Source organism: Schistocerca americana, chromosome 11 (assembly GCF_021461395.2).
Source record: "Schistocerca americana isolate TAMUIC-IGC-003095 chromosome 11, iqSchAmer2.1, whole genome shotgun sequence".
Classification (NCBI taxonomy): Eukaryota; Metazoa; Arthropoda; class Insecta; order Orthoptera; family Acrididae; genus Schistocerca; species Schistocerca americana.
In genome coordinates, this window is record NC_060129.1 from 47,751,699 (window position 1) to 47,770,546 (window position 18,848).

At 38.4% G+C, this 18,848-nt stretch overlaps 1 protein-coding gene across 2 annotated transcripts; it reads right to left on the reverse strand.

Moving 5' to 3' along the window:
- Positions 1-1,357: 1,357 nt before the first annotated feature.
- On the reverse strand, positions 1,358-18,344 carry LOC124553696. Of its 2 annotated transcripts, none has more exons than XM_047127599.1 (4): positions 18,209-18,344; positions 16,194-16,280; positions 9,137-9,199; positions 1,358-1,678 (listed from the first exon to the last, which is right to left on the reverse strand). In XM_047127599.1, the coding sequence occupies exons 2-4, from the start codon at positions 16,260-16,262 to the stop codon at positions 1,502-1,504; spliced, it is 309 nt and encodes a 102-aa protein (XP_046983555.1). In that variant the 5' UTR covers positions 16,263-16,280; positions 18,209-18,344; the 3' UTR covers positions 1,358-1,501. The 2 variants fall into 2 exon arrangements, with proteins under 2 accessions (XP_046983555.1, XP_046983556.1); XM_047127600.1 differs by lacking the exon at positions 18,209-18,344 and adding an exon at positions 17,993-18,192.
- Between the last annotated feature and the right edge of the window lie 504 nt (positions 18,345-18,848).

An 18,848-nucleotide genomic window follows, 5' to 3' on the forward strand; every position in this document is an offset into this window, starting at 1 on the left:
CTGCAACTAAGACAGCCAACCATCCGAGCTGCAACACCTGAGAGAAGTCTTCCTCCAAAATTGCTACAGTGAAACGCAGATGAACAGGGCACTTAAAATGAAGAAGGAAGCAGTGAGAACCCCATATTATGATGAAGTAGAAGGAGACAAACGACTCGCTTTCCTTCCGTACACGGTTCCACTCTCAGCCAAAATTGCACTATTTCTTACCAAATATAATATCAAAACAGTTCTCCAGCTACCACCAAAGACAGGGAGCTCCTAGGTACTGCCAAAGACCCGCTGATCCTTAACACACCAGGAGTATAAAGCATACCATGCAAATGCATAAAACAATACATTGGGCAAACACAGCACTGTACATCTAAATGCTGTGAAGAACATATCAGATGTGTGCGACTAGGCCACACAGAAAAATCAGCCGAAGCAAAATACAGCATAAATGAAAAACACACCCTCCACTTCGAAAACACAAAGGTACAGTGCCGAGCATCTGGCTTATGGGAAAGCATTATCAAAGAATCCATAGAAATAAGGTTTCACAACAATCTGGTCAACAGAGATGAGGGATCTCAACTCGGCGCAGCATGGAACTCTGCGATAGCAGCAGTACATCGGGAGCTTACCCGTCAACGTCCTCCGCCACGGACGTAGACAGAATGCTTACACCAAAAACCAAACATGGCTGCCAAGGGCGACTGTCATCACCATCACCGTGCACACGCCACTGGTCCACCGTGGCTACCCAAGGTCTAGCTGAGGGGGGTGACTGCACATATAAATAACCCGCTCTCCACCAATCTGAACACTTTGCCAGAAGATGGGTAGTATGACAATTCCTGAAACGTTGCAAGATATCAACACTACCATCCAGCTGAAGACCTGAGAAACCTTCATCAGCATTAAATTTAGTACACTATGGTGATAATTAAATGAATATGGAATTTCACACACTATCACTGTAATGTGCTAAATTTAATGCTGTTTACAAGAATTCTTGCTATCACAATGTTTTCTCTTTGCAAGCAGTTTGGGATAAGCAATGTTCCATTACACTGTACATTTATGTCATGCATACTGGATAAACCCATTGTCTTTACACAGAGCAAACATAATTCCAGTAATGCAGTATGTTTTTCATTAAATACTTCAGAGAAAAGAAATAGTATGACAAATACCATACTTATCTGATAACATACTGCTTACAGTTGATTGCTTTACCTCTCATCTTTTCTATTACAGAACTGTGACACAGACAAATTGACAGCTGCTTCAAAGAAGTCTTCTTTGGTACATTTGTTCCAAGAACGAATTTGAGACATTTATTATTTACATGTACAATAAAATTACCATGTGTTACAGTTAATAAACTATGTTTCCTACAAGTTTCATTCAAATACCATTACATACAACAGAACAATATACCTACAGTCAATTGAAATACTATAAAAATTCTGGAGAAGTGCTAATATCCTAGGTTTTAATGATTCATCATTTATGATCACTGGAATTTACTGCACCCAATGCATTTCATGATATTCATATAGTACTTCATGCACAATGCATCACCGATGTGAAAACTTACATCATGCTCAACGCCATATAAATCCCGTTTCATTTCTAGGTCTTGCTTTATACGAAGACTAGGCATTACAATCCTTGGTGGATCTTGAAGAAACTGAAAAAAGAAAGAATGGCAAATTCAAAGCTTCTGTTCTTGTGCTTGTGTTACACATCAAGTGGGGCTAAAAAGCTATTGATCACATGTATTCACTTACTGGCATTAGGTAACAAGAAAATGTGTCACATTAAATTAGATTTACTTTCATTCCAATTGATTCATACTGACGAGGTCCTACAGGATGTAGGAAATGTCAGAAAAACATGATGAACATTTGAAATCAAAGTTCTGTTTACCTTGGAGGTAGACACATCAGATATCAACCAAACAGAGATTATTTCATCCTTGCCAAGGAGCTACTACTACTACTACTACTACTACTACTCCTTTCTCTCTCTCTCTCTCTCTCTCTCTCTCTCTCTCTCTCTCTCTCTCTCTCTCTCTCTCTCCCCCCCCCCCCCCTGAATGTGCCAAGGTGCAGGCTCCAATAAGAACATTTGATTTTATGATGATCTCAGCTCCCTATTTTCTGACCTATGTTATTCAGTGGAAGATGATAGGGTACCTCTGCAAAGCCAATGAGGGCACTATGGTCAAGAAGAAGCTAAGCAACTAGCAGGTTATATGCAGAATGCATTTTTAGGTCAGAAAACCATCTGTAAAGACAATAAGCAGTTAAATGCTGATCTAAGTGTGGGTCACCAAATTTTGGTACTGAGGAAAATACATGTATAATGTCACAAAAACTAATGCAAACCTGAAGTAAAAGTAAAGCTTTCAACAACCTGGAGTTAGTTATTAACACCTTAGTGCTCTGTTAGACATTGTCTTACTGGATGTGGTACACCACTGGCTTCCTCTAACTTTTGAACTCACTGACACATTATGTTACATGAGGACATAGAACTTCACACTGGAATGGAAACTGTCATTTTCCACATAGACAATTTCCATGTGAAAAAGTGACAGATGATGCCTGGGATGGAACCCAGAACACTTGAATTTGTAGCCTCACACCCATTCAATAAGCAATCCTCTTACTCTTAGAAAAGTGTATATGCATTCAAGACAAGATCCAGAGTTTCATTAACTAACAGTGGCATTGTACACAACACTGGAAGGAAAACTAGAAATAATTAGCTACAAAATCAGATATTCCATGCCGAGGACCCACTAGAAAGATGCACCACAGAACACAGGCAGTAATACATTATCATGAAAAATCAGCACTGGACAATAAGATAAATCTGCATTTATCTCATTGAATGTTACTGAAATTTGGAATCTGCATGCAGGTAAATACCAATGTGAGGAAAAAATAATTCTGAAGTGTCAAATGTTATGTGGAAAAAGTAACTATTTGAGTTCCAACATCCACCCACCATAGTACATTAATGCTTAAGAAATAGTCTGGTAAATATTGTATACAAATCAAAATCCTCTATCATACTGCAGTGACAGGATATATATACTTGTCAGCTACATAATTGAAGATGCATGAATTCAAACAGTGAAAAAGATTTGGAGGAAAATTACATCAATAAAGTACAACATGACATGAGGTTGACCAAATATAGACAACATGAGCCCTGCTGTCCATCCATTTCATTGAAAAGATTTAGAGAATCCATGCAAAATGTAGACCTAAATTTTGAGAGGACAAACTGAACTCTTTCATCTCAAAATCATGTCCTGTGACATTAGCACAGCTGTGAAAAGAAAAATTCGTGTGAAAATCAACAAAACATGTTTTCCCAAAATTAGCCTGTGTAACTGTTTAGAAAAACCACACAACAGGAAAATATTTATTCTGTTAGTAATAGACATGCCCAAAATAATAAATTCTCTAATTACAGAGATTGGAACATGAGCACTGGACTACTGAAGCATCACAGATTGCTACTGTTAAAAACAAACTCTGGAAGACAGGAACATACTTCTGCCTAACAAACCTGATGAAGTGATCAGACATGACATAACAGCCAACACACCCAGCATGGGGAATGTTGTGGAATACAGTGAGGACCTGCAAATGTTAACAACATTACATAGTTACATGACAGCAGATATCTGTACAGCAAATTCAAATGAAGCTAAATCCCCTGAATCCCCATGGCCAACCAAAAGTTGAACATATGAGAACCACCAAGACAGCTTATGTAAGAAGCTTCCATTAATTTATAAGCAACATCATATCTTGCAAAACATGAAACAAAAAACGAAAACCCCAGAACTTCTGAACAAAAATGTTAGAAAAGGGATCAAAGACATCTCTACAGTTGATAGTTGACAATGATGCAGATTGTAGCAAAATGGAAGACAGTAACAGAAAACACATAATTACAATGCTTTGCCTTAGAAATTTTCTCCACTAAAGAACATAAAAATGCATTTTACATTTCGTACTACAGCACAGATACTAAAATTACACATACATAATTGACTAATGTGGGGACAGGAGGGAGAAGGAAAAACCAAACTTTTTCTACACAATTTACCACTAGACCTGAAGGGGAAGCCATCAGATGAAATAAAACAAGTGGATGTTGCAGGAACACCTCTGGCAATGGAACTGTTATTTTATGGAACAGTGGCGTTTCATGGGAACAGAAAAATGCACAGGTCATTTCAAGTTGTACGAAGAGGCACAGCAAACATGTTTGGAGCTAAAGACCTGAACAGCAGATAATTTTGTTCTCCTATATGATTTTGGAAAGAAAACAGTTCGTCTGCATGAATAGAAATGAATCCTGTAGTCATTCATCAAGTAAAATTGACTGCTCTATTCACTCACTGTTCTGCTGAATGCAATCAGCCAATTTTGAATACCGGGTGATTTAAGCTGATCACAAACGTTCACATAGTGATCTAGTGACTGTCTAATATTAGAGATTTGTCTAACAACAGATGTAAAAATTTATTTTGGCTGCATTGATAAGTTAAACCTGGACTTCTGGCATTTTATGGGCTGCCACCTTAACCATTATGGACAAATCCCTGTGACAATAAGAACTTGACTGAAAAGGGTATCTTGCAGATCATCCTCTTCAATTTCCTTCAGACTTGCAGTATTTGGAGTTTAGTGCTGGAACATCAATTTCCTAAACCAGCACTAGGCAGTAACCAAACTAACAAAATGTGACTTTGAGGATCAGAAGACTTTTGAGTGCTGCCTACTACAAAACATTTCCTATTTATTAACACAATTGCTGGTAATTGGAAGAATAGCATAAAAGTGCCTTAATGAAAAAGTTGCTGGTTTGGATCTCCTAGTAGCAACTACTACTTTTTAAAAACTTCCAAGTCTACTAACAACTCGCAAATTTAACAAATACTGAATTGTAATGGTTTGGTAAAAATTACATATTTTTTCATCATTCAACATATTAAAACAAAAATTTTGATACATTCATGCGAGATTTATTTATTTTCAATTTGATGCTCTCCATTTTTGTACCGAAATGTAATTTTTTAACAATACTGATCTACAATAGTGATCTAGTGACTGTCTAATATTAGAGATTTGTCTAACAACAGATGTAAAAATTTATTTTGGCTGCATTGATAAGTTAAACCTGGACTTCTGGCATTTTATGGGCTGCCACCTTAACCATTATGGACAAATCCCTGTGACAATAAGAACTTGACTGAAAAGGGTATCTTGCAGATCATCCTCTTCAATTTCCTTCAGACTTGCAGTATTTGGAGTTTAGTGCTGGAACATCAATTTCCTAAACCAGCACTAGGCAGTAACCAAACTAACAAAATGTGACTTTGAGGATCAGAAGACTTTTGAGTGCTGCCTACTACAAAACATTTCCTATTTATTAACACAATTGCTGGTAATTGGAAGAATATCATAAAAGTGCCTTAATGAAAAAGTTGCTGGTTTGGATCTCCTAGTAGCAACTACTACTTTTTAAAAACTTCCAAGTCTACTAACAACTCGCAAATTTAACAAATACTGAATTGTAATGGTTTGGTAAAAATTACATATTTTTTCATCATTCAACATATTAAAACAAAAATTTTGATACATTCATGCGAGATTTATTTATTTTCAATTTGATGCTCTCCATTTTTGTACCGAAATGTAATTTTTTAACAATACTCGCATTTTTATGTAACTTTTAACTAAAAATAACTATTAGAAAAGTATGACTCAGCATGAATTAAAATTACCATTTGTTTTACAAATCTGAACCACTAATTTTATGACTATTATAATATTATCCTATGCACTCAGCTACAGACAACTATAAAATACATTTTTTACACTTTCCACCACTCGCAAATCACCCAATTGCCAAATGAATTTCTTGTTTCTACTTTTATGGAGAATGGCATCATACTGCTTTACCAAATAATTGGCTGGCCACTGACCTTCAAATCCTGAACCTAAGACGAAAATCTATGAGGACACCCAAGTGAAATCCCCTTGGCAGCCCTGGAGGCATGCTTGGTTAGGCTAATTGTTTAAGTAACTGAACCTGAAACTAAGAGTTACAGCCTCAAATCTGAGACCTAGCAACAGTTTTCATCTGTTGGTTTGTATGTGTACCAATGCAGTCATACAGAATTGTTATGTATCTTCATATAGATAATGAAGTAATTCTACAGATATACATGCTAGAACTATTGTGATACTGTGTGACAAGTTTGACAATGCCATGAAAGACCCGAGTTGAAACAAGGCCCTGAAAGTATACAACATTCCATTACAACTACTGATAGCCTTCGAAAGGCCAGCCCTGACAGACCTCTACCATGTGGTGAGTAGGATGTAGGAGATAGGTGAAATGCCCTCAGACTTCAAGAACAATATAATAATTCCCATCACAAATAAGAAAGTTTTAACAGACGTGAAAATAACCAAACTATTAGTTTGGTAAGTCATGGGTGCAAAATACTAACACGAATACATTACAGATGAATGGAAAAACTGGTAGAAGCTGACCTTGGGAAAAATCAGTTTTGATTCCATAGAAATGTTTGAAAACATGAGGCAATACTGACCCTACAACTTGTCTTGCAACACAGATTAAGGAAAGGAAAACCTATATTTCTAGCATTTGCAGACTTGAAGAATCCTTTTGACAATGTTATCATGATTACTCTCTCTCAAATTCTGAATGTTGCAGGGATCAAACACAGGGAACAAAAGGCTATGTACAATTTGTACAGTAACCAGACAGCAGTTATAAAGAGTTGAGGGGCATGAAAGGGAAAGAGCAGTTGGGAAGGGTGTCAGACAGGGTTGTAGCCTAGCCCTGATGGTATTGAATCTGTATACTGAGCAAGCAGTGAGGAAAACAAAAGAAAGATTCGGAGCAGAAATTAAAATCCATGGAGAAGAAATAAGAACTTTGAGGTTTGCCGACAACATTTTAATTATGTCAGAGACAGTGAAGTACCTGGAAGAACAGTTGAACAGAAGGAACAGTGTATTGAAAGGAGAATATAAGATGAACATCAACAAAAGCAAAATGAGGATAATGGAATGTAGTCGAATTAAATCAGTGATGCAGAGGGATTTATATTAGGAAATGAGACACAAAGTAGTATATGAGTTTTCCTATTTGGGGAGCAAAATAACTGATGATGGTCAATGTACACAGGATATAAAATGTACAGTGGCAATGGCAGGTAAAGCTTTTCTTGAGAAGACAAATTTGTTAACATCGAGTATAGATTTAACTGTTGGGAATTCTTTTCTGTAAGTATTTGTTTGGAGTGTAGTCTTGTATGTAAGTTGACAAAATCGATGACAAACAGTTTAAACAAGAAGAGAATAGAAGCAAACATCAAACAATGGAAAATCCAGAATGGAATGTAACAATACCAGAGAAGGTAAGTCTCTACTCATGATAGAGCAGTGATGCTGAGTCACGATAGGCACAATAAAAAGATTCACACAATTAAGGCTTTCGGCCATTAAGGCCTTTGTCAGCAGTAGACACTCATTCGCACACAGTCTCAGAGAGCTGAGAGCAAAGCTTGGCAGTGTGGTCTCAGCTCCCTGCGTGCGTGCGTGTGTGTGTGTGTGTGTGTGTGTGTGTGTGTGTGTGTGTGTGTGTGTGTGTGTGTGTGTAAGAGAATAGAAGCTTTTGAAATGTGGTGCTACGGAAGAATGGTGAAGATTAGATAGGTCGATCATGTAACTAATGAGGAGGTACTGAATAGAATTGGGGAGATGAGGAATTTGTGGCACAACTTGACTAGAAGAAGGTATCTGTTGGTCGGACATGTTCTGAGGCATCAATGGATCCCCCATTTAGTACAGGAGGGCTATGTGGTGGGTAAAAGTCAGAGAGAGAGAGACAAAGAGATGAATACACTTAGCAGATTCAAAAAGATGTAGAGTGCAGTACGTACTTTGAGATGAAGAAGCTTGCAGAGGATAGGGTAGTATGGAGAGCTACACAAAACCAGTCTCTGAACTGACAATGATGACAACAGCCTAGGGAGGTTAGAGACTTTAAAAAGGAACCATTGATAGGTTGTATTCAGTTGTAGTAAGAGCTGAAGTGCAGTGGCAGAAAGCACAAGACTTCTGGTCAGGTCAGTACAGGATTATCTACAAAAAATCAAATAGGAGTCATGCAGGGAGAGCCCCAGTATTGAGCAAGAAAATAGGAACACGAGTAAGCTATTATCAACAGCAATGTCAATGAATTACCATAGCTGAAATAGGCATGAAGGAAACACAACAGTGGTAGAAATTTGTATGGCAACAAGACCAGCAGAAGAATGGAATAGGAAAAAGTTTGGTGAGTAATTATTCAATAGCTAAGGAAGATGAAAGCCAATTCTAGAAGGTAATGAAATTCAATAGTAGGAACAGGATGCACAATAGTTACGAGAACATCCAATGGCATAAATGACAAAGGGGGAAGCTGCCTGGTAGAATTTTGCACATTGCATGAATTAGTCACTGCAAACACTTGTTTCATATAACTGACAATGGCTGAAGTAAGAAAAAAATTAAGTGAAGACTAGGAATATCAAGGAACATGTGCCTAATAAAGAGGACTGTTCACATCTAATATAAATTTAAGTGTTAGGAAGTATTTTCTGAAGATATTTGCAGTGCAGCCCTGTATGGAAGTCAAACATAAATGATAGGCAATTCAGACAAGATGAGAATGGAAGCACCTGAAAAGTGCTACAGAAGAATGCTGAAGATTTGATGTGTAGACGAAACAAATGAGGGAGGAACATAGGGACCAATTTCACTAACACAAGGAACCTGTTAATAGCACAAATTCTGAGGCATCTAGCGATAGTCAATTTGGTAATGGAGGGATATGTGAGGGTAAAAAGTGTAGAGGGAGACTATGGCATTAAGACAAGAAGCAAGTTCAAATGAATGTAGTAGGTGACAGTCATCAGAGATTAAGAGGTTTATAGAGGGTAGACTGAAGTGCATCAAGCCAATCTATATTATATTCACCAAAACTGAGCCATAACATGACACTACTTAATTTCATACAGTTACACAAATTCTGGACTTACCTGTTTGTTCACTTGCTCATCCAATTCTTCTTTTACTTTCATGGTAGATGTGTGTAACTGAACCTGTGGTGAATAGTAAAAAAATATCTGCAAGGAGTTCTTTTAAGAAGACAATTTTAGATATATTACAAACAAGTATCACATATTGTAAGTCTATGACACTTCTAAAGAATACATGACTCATTATTTTCAGAGAGTGGCTTTCTCAGTGACAGTCAGTAAGGTGCATTTCAATGGTAATGATCAAAAAGTTATATGAATGATCAGTGACAACATATTTGAAAATTTATTAGCATCTTGCACTTCACTTTCCTATGCTGCTTTTTTCGATCATATTTCCTACTTCCATAGTCTTTATTTACTTATCATTAAGTATTTTATATGAAATGCGCATCATATAAAAAGCAATAGTGTAATGAAATCAGTGGGTACAACTAGAATCTTTAATATTAAAATCAACAATACCCATATCATACAACTAATTGCAACAAGAATTTTCTATCAGCCAATCACACAGTTTTATTTTGAAATATTAAAATGATGTGGATGAAGCAGGGAGGGAATAATAAGTAAGATTTTTGAGGCCATTCACTTACTGAGAGTTTCCTGTTCTTGCTAGCATATGACTTGGGATGTGGATTTTTGCATTACTTACAGTATCTTGTTTGTAAACTGCTTTCTGGGAACACATTCTTTAACATTCTCCCTGATGCCAACAGCAGAGTCATAGAGATATCAAAAACTATTAGTATTCTAAGCCTGGTAAACAAAATACAGACGGCACTGTATGTTTCACTTAGCATATCACACTGACCTTTTTTTATGTTAATGATATCAGGGGAATTAACACGTATCTGAACCGAACACTCCTCTCAGTTTACACCCGAGGTAGAACAATCTTGAGGACTTTTCTTGCAGATTTGGTTGGTGTGTTGTTTTCCAGTTCACTTTCCCATTAACATGAAATCTGCCATGTTTACTTTCTATACTGACTTGCGGACAAATACAATGAAACTACTAAAAAATTGAGGTTCTGGACAAATCCCTTCTGAAATAGAGAACACATTCACAGGAACACAACACACACATGGCCACTGTCTCCAGGAACTGAGAATGACCATTTGCTTTTGGTATGAGCAACCATCTGTTAGGGTGGGTTGTGAGATATGAGGAGGCACAGGGCAGCAAGAGAGGGATAGCAGTGTAAAAGTGGGAGGAGGGGTGGGGGGAAGATAATGTGTTCTCTGTGATGGCATGCAAGGATGTGGCAGAGACAGTATGAGTTGCTAAAGGTAGTTTTGGGAAGCTGTACTGTGGGAGGGGAAGGGGAGGAGAGAAATTGAGAAAGGGAAAATAGTAATTGCACTGGAAGCAAAGAAGTGTGTGTGTGTGTGTGTGTGTGTGTGTGTGTGTGTGTGTGTGTGTGTGTGTGGTGCTGAAGTGAGAGCAGGGAAAGGGGATATGGGTAGAGGACATGGACTAGCATAGGATGAGTCTAGAGGGGTTACAGGAAATAATATGTTGTGTTAGAAGATAGAATCCAGTTGGAGCCAGCTGTGAAGCAGTTACTGAAGTGAACCACATCATGCTGGGGGCACTTCCAGCAAGTGGGTGGTCCAGCTTTCTTGGCCACACTTTGGCAGTGGTCAATCCTGCAGACAGAGCAATTTAGTTGTCATGCCTCTGTAGGATACAGCACAGTGGCTGCAGGTAGGTAGTTGCCAATCACAAGGTTGCTTTCACAGGTAGCCCTGCCTTTGTGTTGGAGATGTCTGACAGGGCTGCAGGAAACATGCATGTAGCTCTGTTTCAGGGATATGAGACATGAGGCAAGAGGTTGGAAGCAGGGCTGGAGTAGCAATGGGCAAGAATATTTTATCAGTTCAATTGGAGACAAAACAACTGTAGGAAGGGTGGAGAGATTATTCCTCATTTCAAGGCATGAGATGTAGGGTAAATCCTGGCAGAAAATGTGATTCAGTTGATTCAGTCATGGGTAGTACTGACTTGCAAGGGGAGTGCTACTCTAGAGTATGTGGGAGATGGGGGTTGACCAAAGCGTCCGATCCCACCCGTCGGCTTTGACCCATGGCTTAAGGCTACTGTGGTGTGTGACATCATGGCGGTGTGGAATTTAGTTTGTGAGAGTGGCGTATTTGTATGTGTTTTGATGTGATCGGTGGTGCTCTCTGGTGGTGTGTTCATGTGTTGTTTGTTAGGTGATGTTTTTGGTTTAGTTTGCATGTGTGGCGTGTTTATAGGTGGTGTATTGTTGCGGTTGGTGGTTCTCTCTAGTGGTGTGTTTATGGGTAGCGTGTTACGTGGCGTATGATATTCATTTGCGTGGTAGCATTGCATGTGTGTGGTATTGGTAGTGACTGTGCTTTCAGCGGAATATTTTTCAGGGAGTTAACAATTTTGGCTTTGTTATGTCAATGTTACTTTTTTTTGATTGGTGTGTGTGAATTTTGGTAAACTGCTTTTTTTATGTCTTTGGTAGGTATGGATATGACTGGCAGGGTCAACAGTTTTCGGTTGTCGGTGATGACGGGGGACAGTGCGTTGTCTCTAATAAAATTTCTTCAACTATTCGGATTTTTGGATGAAGTCTGGAAGTGTTTAGTGTGTTGTGAAGAAATGCGGCTTACTAAACTTCTGGCATCTCTGATCAGGGGTGGCTATATGTGGAGGTGTCTTAAGGATAACAGGTGAAGGGAAATGTTCGATTCCAATTCGTGGGATCGGGGGTTGCTGCTGAGCTATGTAGATCAAGCGAAGTTTCCGATTCCACTGTATATTGTGTTTAGTGGAATTTGAGTAGTTTTGTGCCATCTTTTTTTGTCGTTTTGTGTCGTTTAGTATGGTGGTGTGTGTCTAAATTTGTTCGTATTTACTTTGTCCCCACGCAAAAACCCCCAATTTCTCACGCTTGTCCCCTTAGTTTCCTTAGGTTTTTGTGGAACGTGTGTGTTGGTTTTTAATTGTATTTTCGTGTTAGTGGTCATGTTTATGTAATGACATCATAGGCGCCATATTGTAGTCTTAGTGTATGGTCGTTTCCGCCATATTTGTGACATCATGGGTCAAAGCAGACGGGTGGAATCGGACGCTTCTGTATTTGTGACTGACAAGACAAGGCATGGGAATTCCGTTTCTGGGAAAAGCCTGTAAAGGAAATTTTAGGCTGTGCACGCCTCAGTGTGACCCTTAGCATTTCCTTCAAACCACATTGTTTCCCAATATTCTTAGCTGGTGGAGACTCCTTACATTTCCTTTCCCCATAACACTCTGCATCAGAAAAAGTCTACCTTGCACACCTACAAATTCTTTCATCACCATCACTACCAGAACCACTAGTGGTAGCAACTGCAGTAGTAGAAGAACTGCCAGTATTAACTTTTAGTTCATAGTATTATTCACTGACACTGCTACTTCAGACACTCAAATCATTGTAATACTATTTGCCATATTACAACTTAGTTTCAGAAAAAATATGATATAAAACGGGAAACCATGGTCCAATTTAATAGAGGGTCTGATGGACTTAATCAGATCAGGTTCAATAAACAAACCAATAAGATCACAAAAATGTCATCAACGAATCTTGATCTGGTGAACAGTTTGTGATTCTGGGTGGTTAGTAAGGAATCCTCGAGGTGGCCTATGAATAAATTTGCAGAACATGGTGACATACAGTTGGCCTTTGATGTACTGCAGATTTGTTTGTAGGCAATCCCTTCAATAGAGAAGTAATTGTGTGTGAGAATGTAGTTGGACATGGCAACCAGGAATGGGCTGTGGGTTAGGAGACAGTCAGACACTGGGGAAGGTACTGTTCAGTGACAAAGTCATGTGTGTTGGGGGATGTGATCATAGAAGGTGACAGCACTTCCCTAAATTGTACAAAATGTAAACTCTTCCTACAACATATCACTCATCCCCATAACCCCCCATAGCATCAATGTTCACAAGTCTGTATGCTCCACCCCACCTATTCCCTACCCTGCTCTCATTCTAGCACTGCACACACCTACCCCACAACTCTCCCCCCACCCCCACCCCCCGGACAGCCTACCAACACTGCACCTAGAAGCCCTATTCTGTCACCCTATGTCCTTGACCAATCCCACAGGCAGCACAGCATCACCCCCACATTTTCTGTGTTTGATTTTACTTTCTCTGGTCTTTGGAAAATGTAACTGAGGCACCTGAGTTGTTGGCAACTGAGTTTTGCTTTTCACCGTTGGACTAGTTCAGATACAACCTCACATGAAAAGCTGGAACAGCGACTGTTCAGTCACACAGCTTTGAGCTAATGGAAAAACATACATTTACAATATAGATGTAACACGATATGAAAGTGCATTGTAGTCGTCACTTCTGTAGTTGTTCCAAAAAGAAGTTATAAGAAGGCATGTGTGCTAAATCTACGATGACTTGCCTTTACCAACTGCTTACATTTTGAGATCAATGCTAGACCTACAGTACCACTAGAAGAATGAACATCCTGAATATGAGCAAGACACTACAAACACCAAGTTCGTAGAAAGAAAGTTAAGTGAGACATTGAAAGTACAAACGTTTTCTTCCTTTGGGGGGGGGGGGGGGGGGGGGGGGGGGGGAGGAAGGTCCTACTTGACCCAGACTGGCAGTTGACACTTATAAAAACTGTCAAGGCTACTTTCATAACGTGACATTGTCTAGCATGGGTATACATTTGTGTTTTCACTTCTTCTAGATACACTTTCAAGATGAATGATGCAGAGCAAAGACATCTTTATAGGGTCACAAGTGTTTTGATCTAGCTACAAAAACACAAATTCATTACAGCACTTTGATGAAGTAAAAAATGAACAATATATTTTCAAAACAAGTTCAATGAGGAGAGAATTATCCGTAGAATGTTGATGGCCACACACTGGGAACTTCAAATCCTGCTGATCTCAGAAATACTGAATCAAGAAGTGAGCTCTAACAGTAGCTTAAGCATGTTTTAATTTGCCAGAAGCTGACAGTGACATTCTGCTATACTTATTTCTTTATGAGCACCAAATCCGTAGGCATATATTGTTTGTTACAGATGTGTCATATTTGAGCCCACATAGTTTAACTCTGTGATTATACTAACATTTAAGTAATTTATGTGTTACCAAATATTTAGAGTGGTAATGTGAAAATCTACTCGTTAAAGAGCATTGCAAACATTCTGTAGTTAAAACTATAACACTCCTTTACTCTTTTAGTATCAGCATTACCACCATTTCCTTCTTAGGGCTGTAAATTATACTACCAACTGCTCTTTCATTTAATAGTATTTAAGCTCTTCAAAGGATTTCAATAAGAGCTCTTTGTCACATACCACTTCTCTATATTTAATAGATTCTGAATACCTACCCCCAAATCAAAAACTGATCACGAACAGTAATATTGTTAACAAGAACATTGAGTGCATAAAAACAATTAGATGAGCAATAGCAAAAATAATACACCAGGAAAACAATATTGTAGGTCATGAGTTTAAATTTCTCCATCAGGCACCATGACAAATAGACTGCCAACTATTGTCTTTGCAATAAATCCACATATATATATCCCCTCTTGTCTGAGAAAGCAACTATGGTCAACTTAAAAACTGACCACAAATAGAGCATCTGATCAATTCATCCAGCAAGCCATACAACTGATCTACAGTAGCAGCTGAATCATCTGCACTCTAGCAAGTAAAGTCCTACTCATATCCATTAATAATACCACTTTCCAAGAAAGGAACAAATCTAGACGTTAACAACACACCAAACTAAATCTCAAAGTAGAAAATTAATTTGTAACAAGTGATTGCAAACACCACAATAGTTCAAGAACATGTGACAATTTCCTAGTAGACAACAAACCTGTAATTATTAACTACTGGCATTCAAACATCACACTAACAATAAGCTACAGAAATTTTAAAACAAATTAAATATTGGAGAGCAGCATTATATACTACAAGATACCAATCCATTGCAAATATGTTGCATAGCCAAGAGTCACAACTTCATTTGGTCAAGAATCAAAACCAACAGCCAGTACCAAATATTGGAAATACGGAAGCGTCCGATCCCGCCGGTCTGCTTTGACCCATGATGTCACAAATATGGCGGAAACGACCATAAACCACGATTCCAATATGGCGCATATACAGTCAGTACGTACACATTATGAGGACGAAAATAAATCGAAAAACAAACACACACACTTTCCACAAAAAGCCTAACGACACTAACGGGACAAGCGCAGGAAATGTGGTGTTTTTGGGTGGGGTCAAACTAAATATAAACAAATTTAGACACCCACCCCCATACGAAACCACACAAAACGACGAAAAAACCTACATCACAAAACTCCCCAAATACCACTAAACACATCTTCTGGAATCGCACACTTCCCTTGACCTATATAGCTCAACAGCAGCTCCCGATACCATAAATTAGACTCAAACACTTCCCTTGGCCTATATAGCTCATACACATCTCCCGATACCAACATAAACAGCCACACATTGGGATCGAACACTTCCCTTGACCTGCGCACTGTTAATTTTATGCATCATATCCATCCCTGAACAAAAACAAGCGATTAATTTTACTAAAATTGCCACACAATGTACAGCGAACAACACTAAATTAACCTTCACACAAAATCATTAACTCACAAACGAACTCCACTACAAACACAGCCGTCACTAACAATTCTGGATAATGAGTGAAAGCAAACTGAGCCCATTACACCACACAAACGAAAACCCTGAACATATCACCAGAGCGCACAACAAACCAGAACACGACGACATCTACAAACACGCCACACTCACAAACCAAACTCCGCGCCATCATGACGTCACACACAACAACACCCTTACGTCATGGGTCAAAGCCGACGCGTGGGATCGGACGCTTCTGTTGACCCCCAAATATTTCATCTGACAAACAACAGGGAAGGTAATCTGCTTGTTTACACACCACATTGCACAGAGAAATTAATGAAACAATGGCAAAAAACACAAGAAGCTATTTACCAAGGAACCTGGTTCAGCATATACTTCATTCTTCTCTTTTTTCAGCCAACTAGTTCCCTTGGAGTCCATGAGTGCTCTCCTAATCCACTGAAAAACAAGAAAGCGAAAGTGATATTGTTTAAATTGTTACTATTCAACATAGTTCACAGGCAGCATTTTCTGGCTGCAGCAAACGAGTCAATGAATATTAAAAATTTAAAACTGGCTGAGGAACAAAGAACCTGATAAAAAGAACTGATTTACAACTTTTTGGTTATGAGGACTCTGAAGCCTCACTGTCATTAATGGAAAACAAAACTCAATTTGACAGAAAACAAAAACCACACACAATGGAAACAAATGACTTACAGTTACTGCTGTTACTTAGTAGCATTTGCTTGTGGTATACAATCCTATTCTGAATATGGTAGCTGACACCTCTTGCTTTTTCCACATAAATTTCTAAGTGTCATGTGAAGCAACTAAGATAAAGTGAATTTACCAGACAGATCTATTTACTGTAGACAATTTTATGTATGAAGAATAAAAGATTAAATGAGTCTCGAGCTATATCTAAGCTTGTCAATGTATCCTGCAAATTCCTTAATATACAGAATAATGTAAGAGGTTTATAATTATGTTCTTAGCAATGTATGCAAGGACAGAAAAGAATTATTTCTCAATCATACTGGCTGCACTTTCAATCAATCTATAAACCCATATTTGCTCATGGTATTTAGAAAAGCCGAACATTAAAATCAACCCATACAGACAGAACTTTCTTCTTTTTCAGTCAGTTTAGTATGTATTTTTAACAACTGTTTCCTTATACAGTCATCTATATGCAACATTATCAACTCAATACAGCGCAATGCTGCAATCTTTACCCAGTCACTAAAAAACACACACTGCTGCCTGGACGTTGCATGGAAAAATAAATAAATGACTGTCAAGATTTAACACCGATTAAATTCCTCTAACAAGACTTGGTGAAATTACTTTCTCATAAGCGTACCCATGACAATGTTCTGTGGTTTTGGGATACTTTTGTCGATGGCAATTACACATACCCATTAGGCCTTACACAGTCAATTACATTTCCCATATCCTTCCATAGATTGAAACGTGCACATTACTACAAACAGCAGTCAACACTATTTACTAAACTATGGAGCACATAGGCACATTGAAAATCCATGGAAAACGCAACACAATGAATTCCCTCTACAGCATTCTCTTTCATACCAACGTAACCAATCCCTGATACTCTGTATTAACGTGTGCTAACGAATCTGATGTACCGACAGTACAACTGTTTGCGCTACAACCCGGGCGAACTACAGATTAAAGTGAACTCTTACTGTCCCTATTCCTTCCTTCACAAATATTGTTACCGAACTTCGCATGCATAACACAAGTAAATATAACAATATGAATGCAGCGGGCGTGTGAACTTCATGAGGGTCTTTTTTCGTCAATCGCAAAGTATTTCACATTGACCTTCACTTTCTCTAACCACCACAGCATATAGACACTTTTCCGGTAATTACAGACAACACATCAAAATTTCTGGCGGTTCTTTTGCTAAATCACGGGAAACATTCAGCAATTTTATCGGACAGAACGAAAACAGCAAGCATATTACATACCAACACGTCGATCTGGCATTTTTCGTAATTGCCGAACAGCACAGGTACGTAATGTGCACTAATATGTTTGTCTAAACACTAGTCGCCTACTGCTCGCAATGCGGAAACATAAGCTCACTGAAAATAGCAAGTGTTTGGTTCTGATACACATAACCTGAAATAATTACTTACGAAATTCTAAGGCTATCTCAAACCATAACCAGAGGCGCCAAAGATGATGCAAGAATTAAATGTGGAACAAACTTATCATTCAAATGTGCCCAATAAATGAAATTAAACCGATGTAATAACTATACGAACAGTTACTGTAGCATCATTACAAGGCATTGGCAAACTACTTCATTCGAGGCAGTTAGCTGTAATGATAATTAAGTATTGACTTAGTACCACACTCAATATGCGTCTTTCCGTGATTTCCTGTCTCCACCATCAAATCACTTACATTTTACACAGAAAACGCAACATAATACCGTACTAACGCATGACACGAACTACTAAACTCTACAGCCGTCAGCTGCTGTGGTCAAAGTCAATAAATGCGGAAGAAAGAACCTACCACGGAGGTCGTTCTAACATTCTTGGAATCAGAGCTGCATATCTGCTAGGAAAAAAATTAAAGTCGTTTGTTGGTTAATTTTGGGGAGGAGACCAAACAGTGAGGTCATCGGTCCCGTTGCCTTCTCTGAAAACTAACTAGAACAGACAGTTAGGAACCTCACTCATGATGAAAATATATTGTTTCTAACGGCAACAAATAGACCTGACCTCTTTGAGGATGTCCACATCAGTGAACGTGATATGGTTGTGGCAGCAAATGACTAGCAGAGTACAAAGAATAACTGAAACAAGCATATATATATATATATATATATATATATATATATGTGTGTGTGTGTGTGTGTGTGTGTGTGTGTGTGTGTGTGTGTGTGTGTGTGTATTCAGTAAAGTAGATAAAAAAATTAGTAGTGTCATATCTCAATGAGGAACTGAAAGTTTAAGCACAGGGCAGCAGTATGTAGAGGAATGC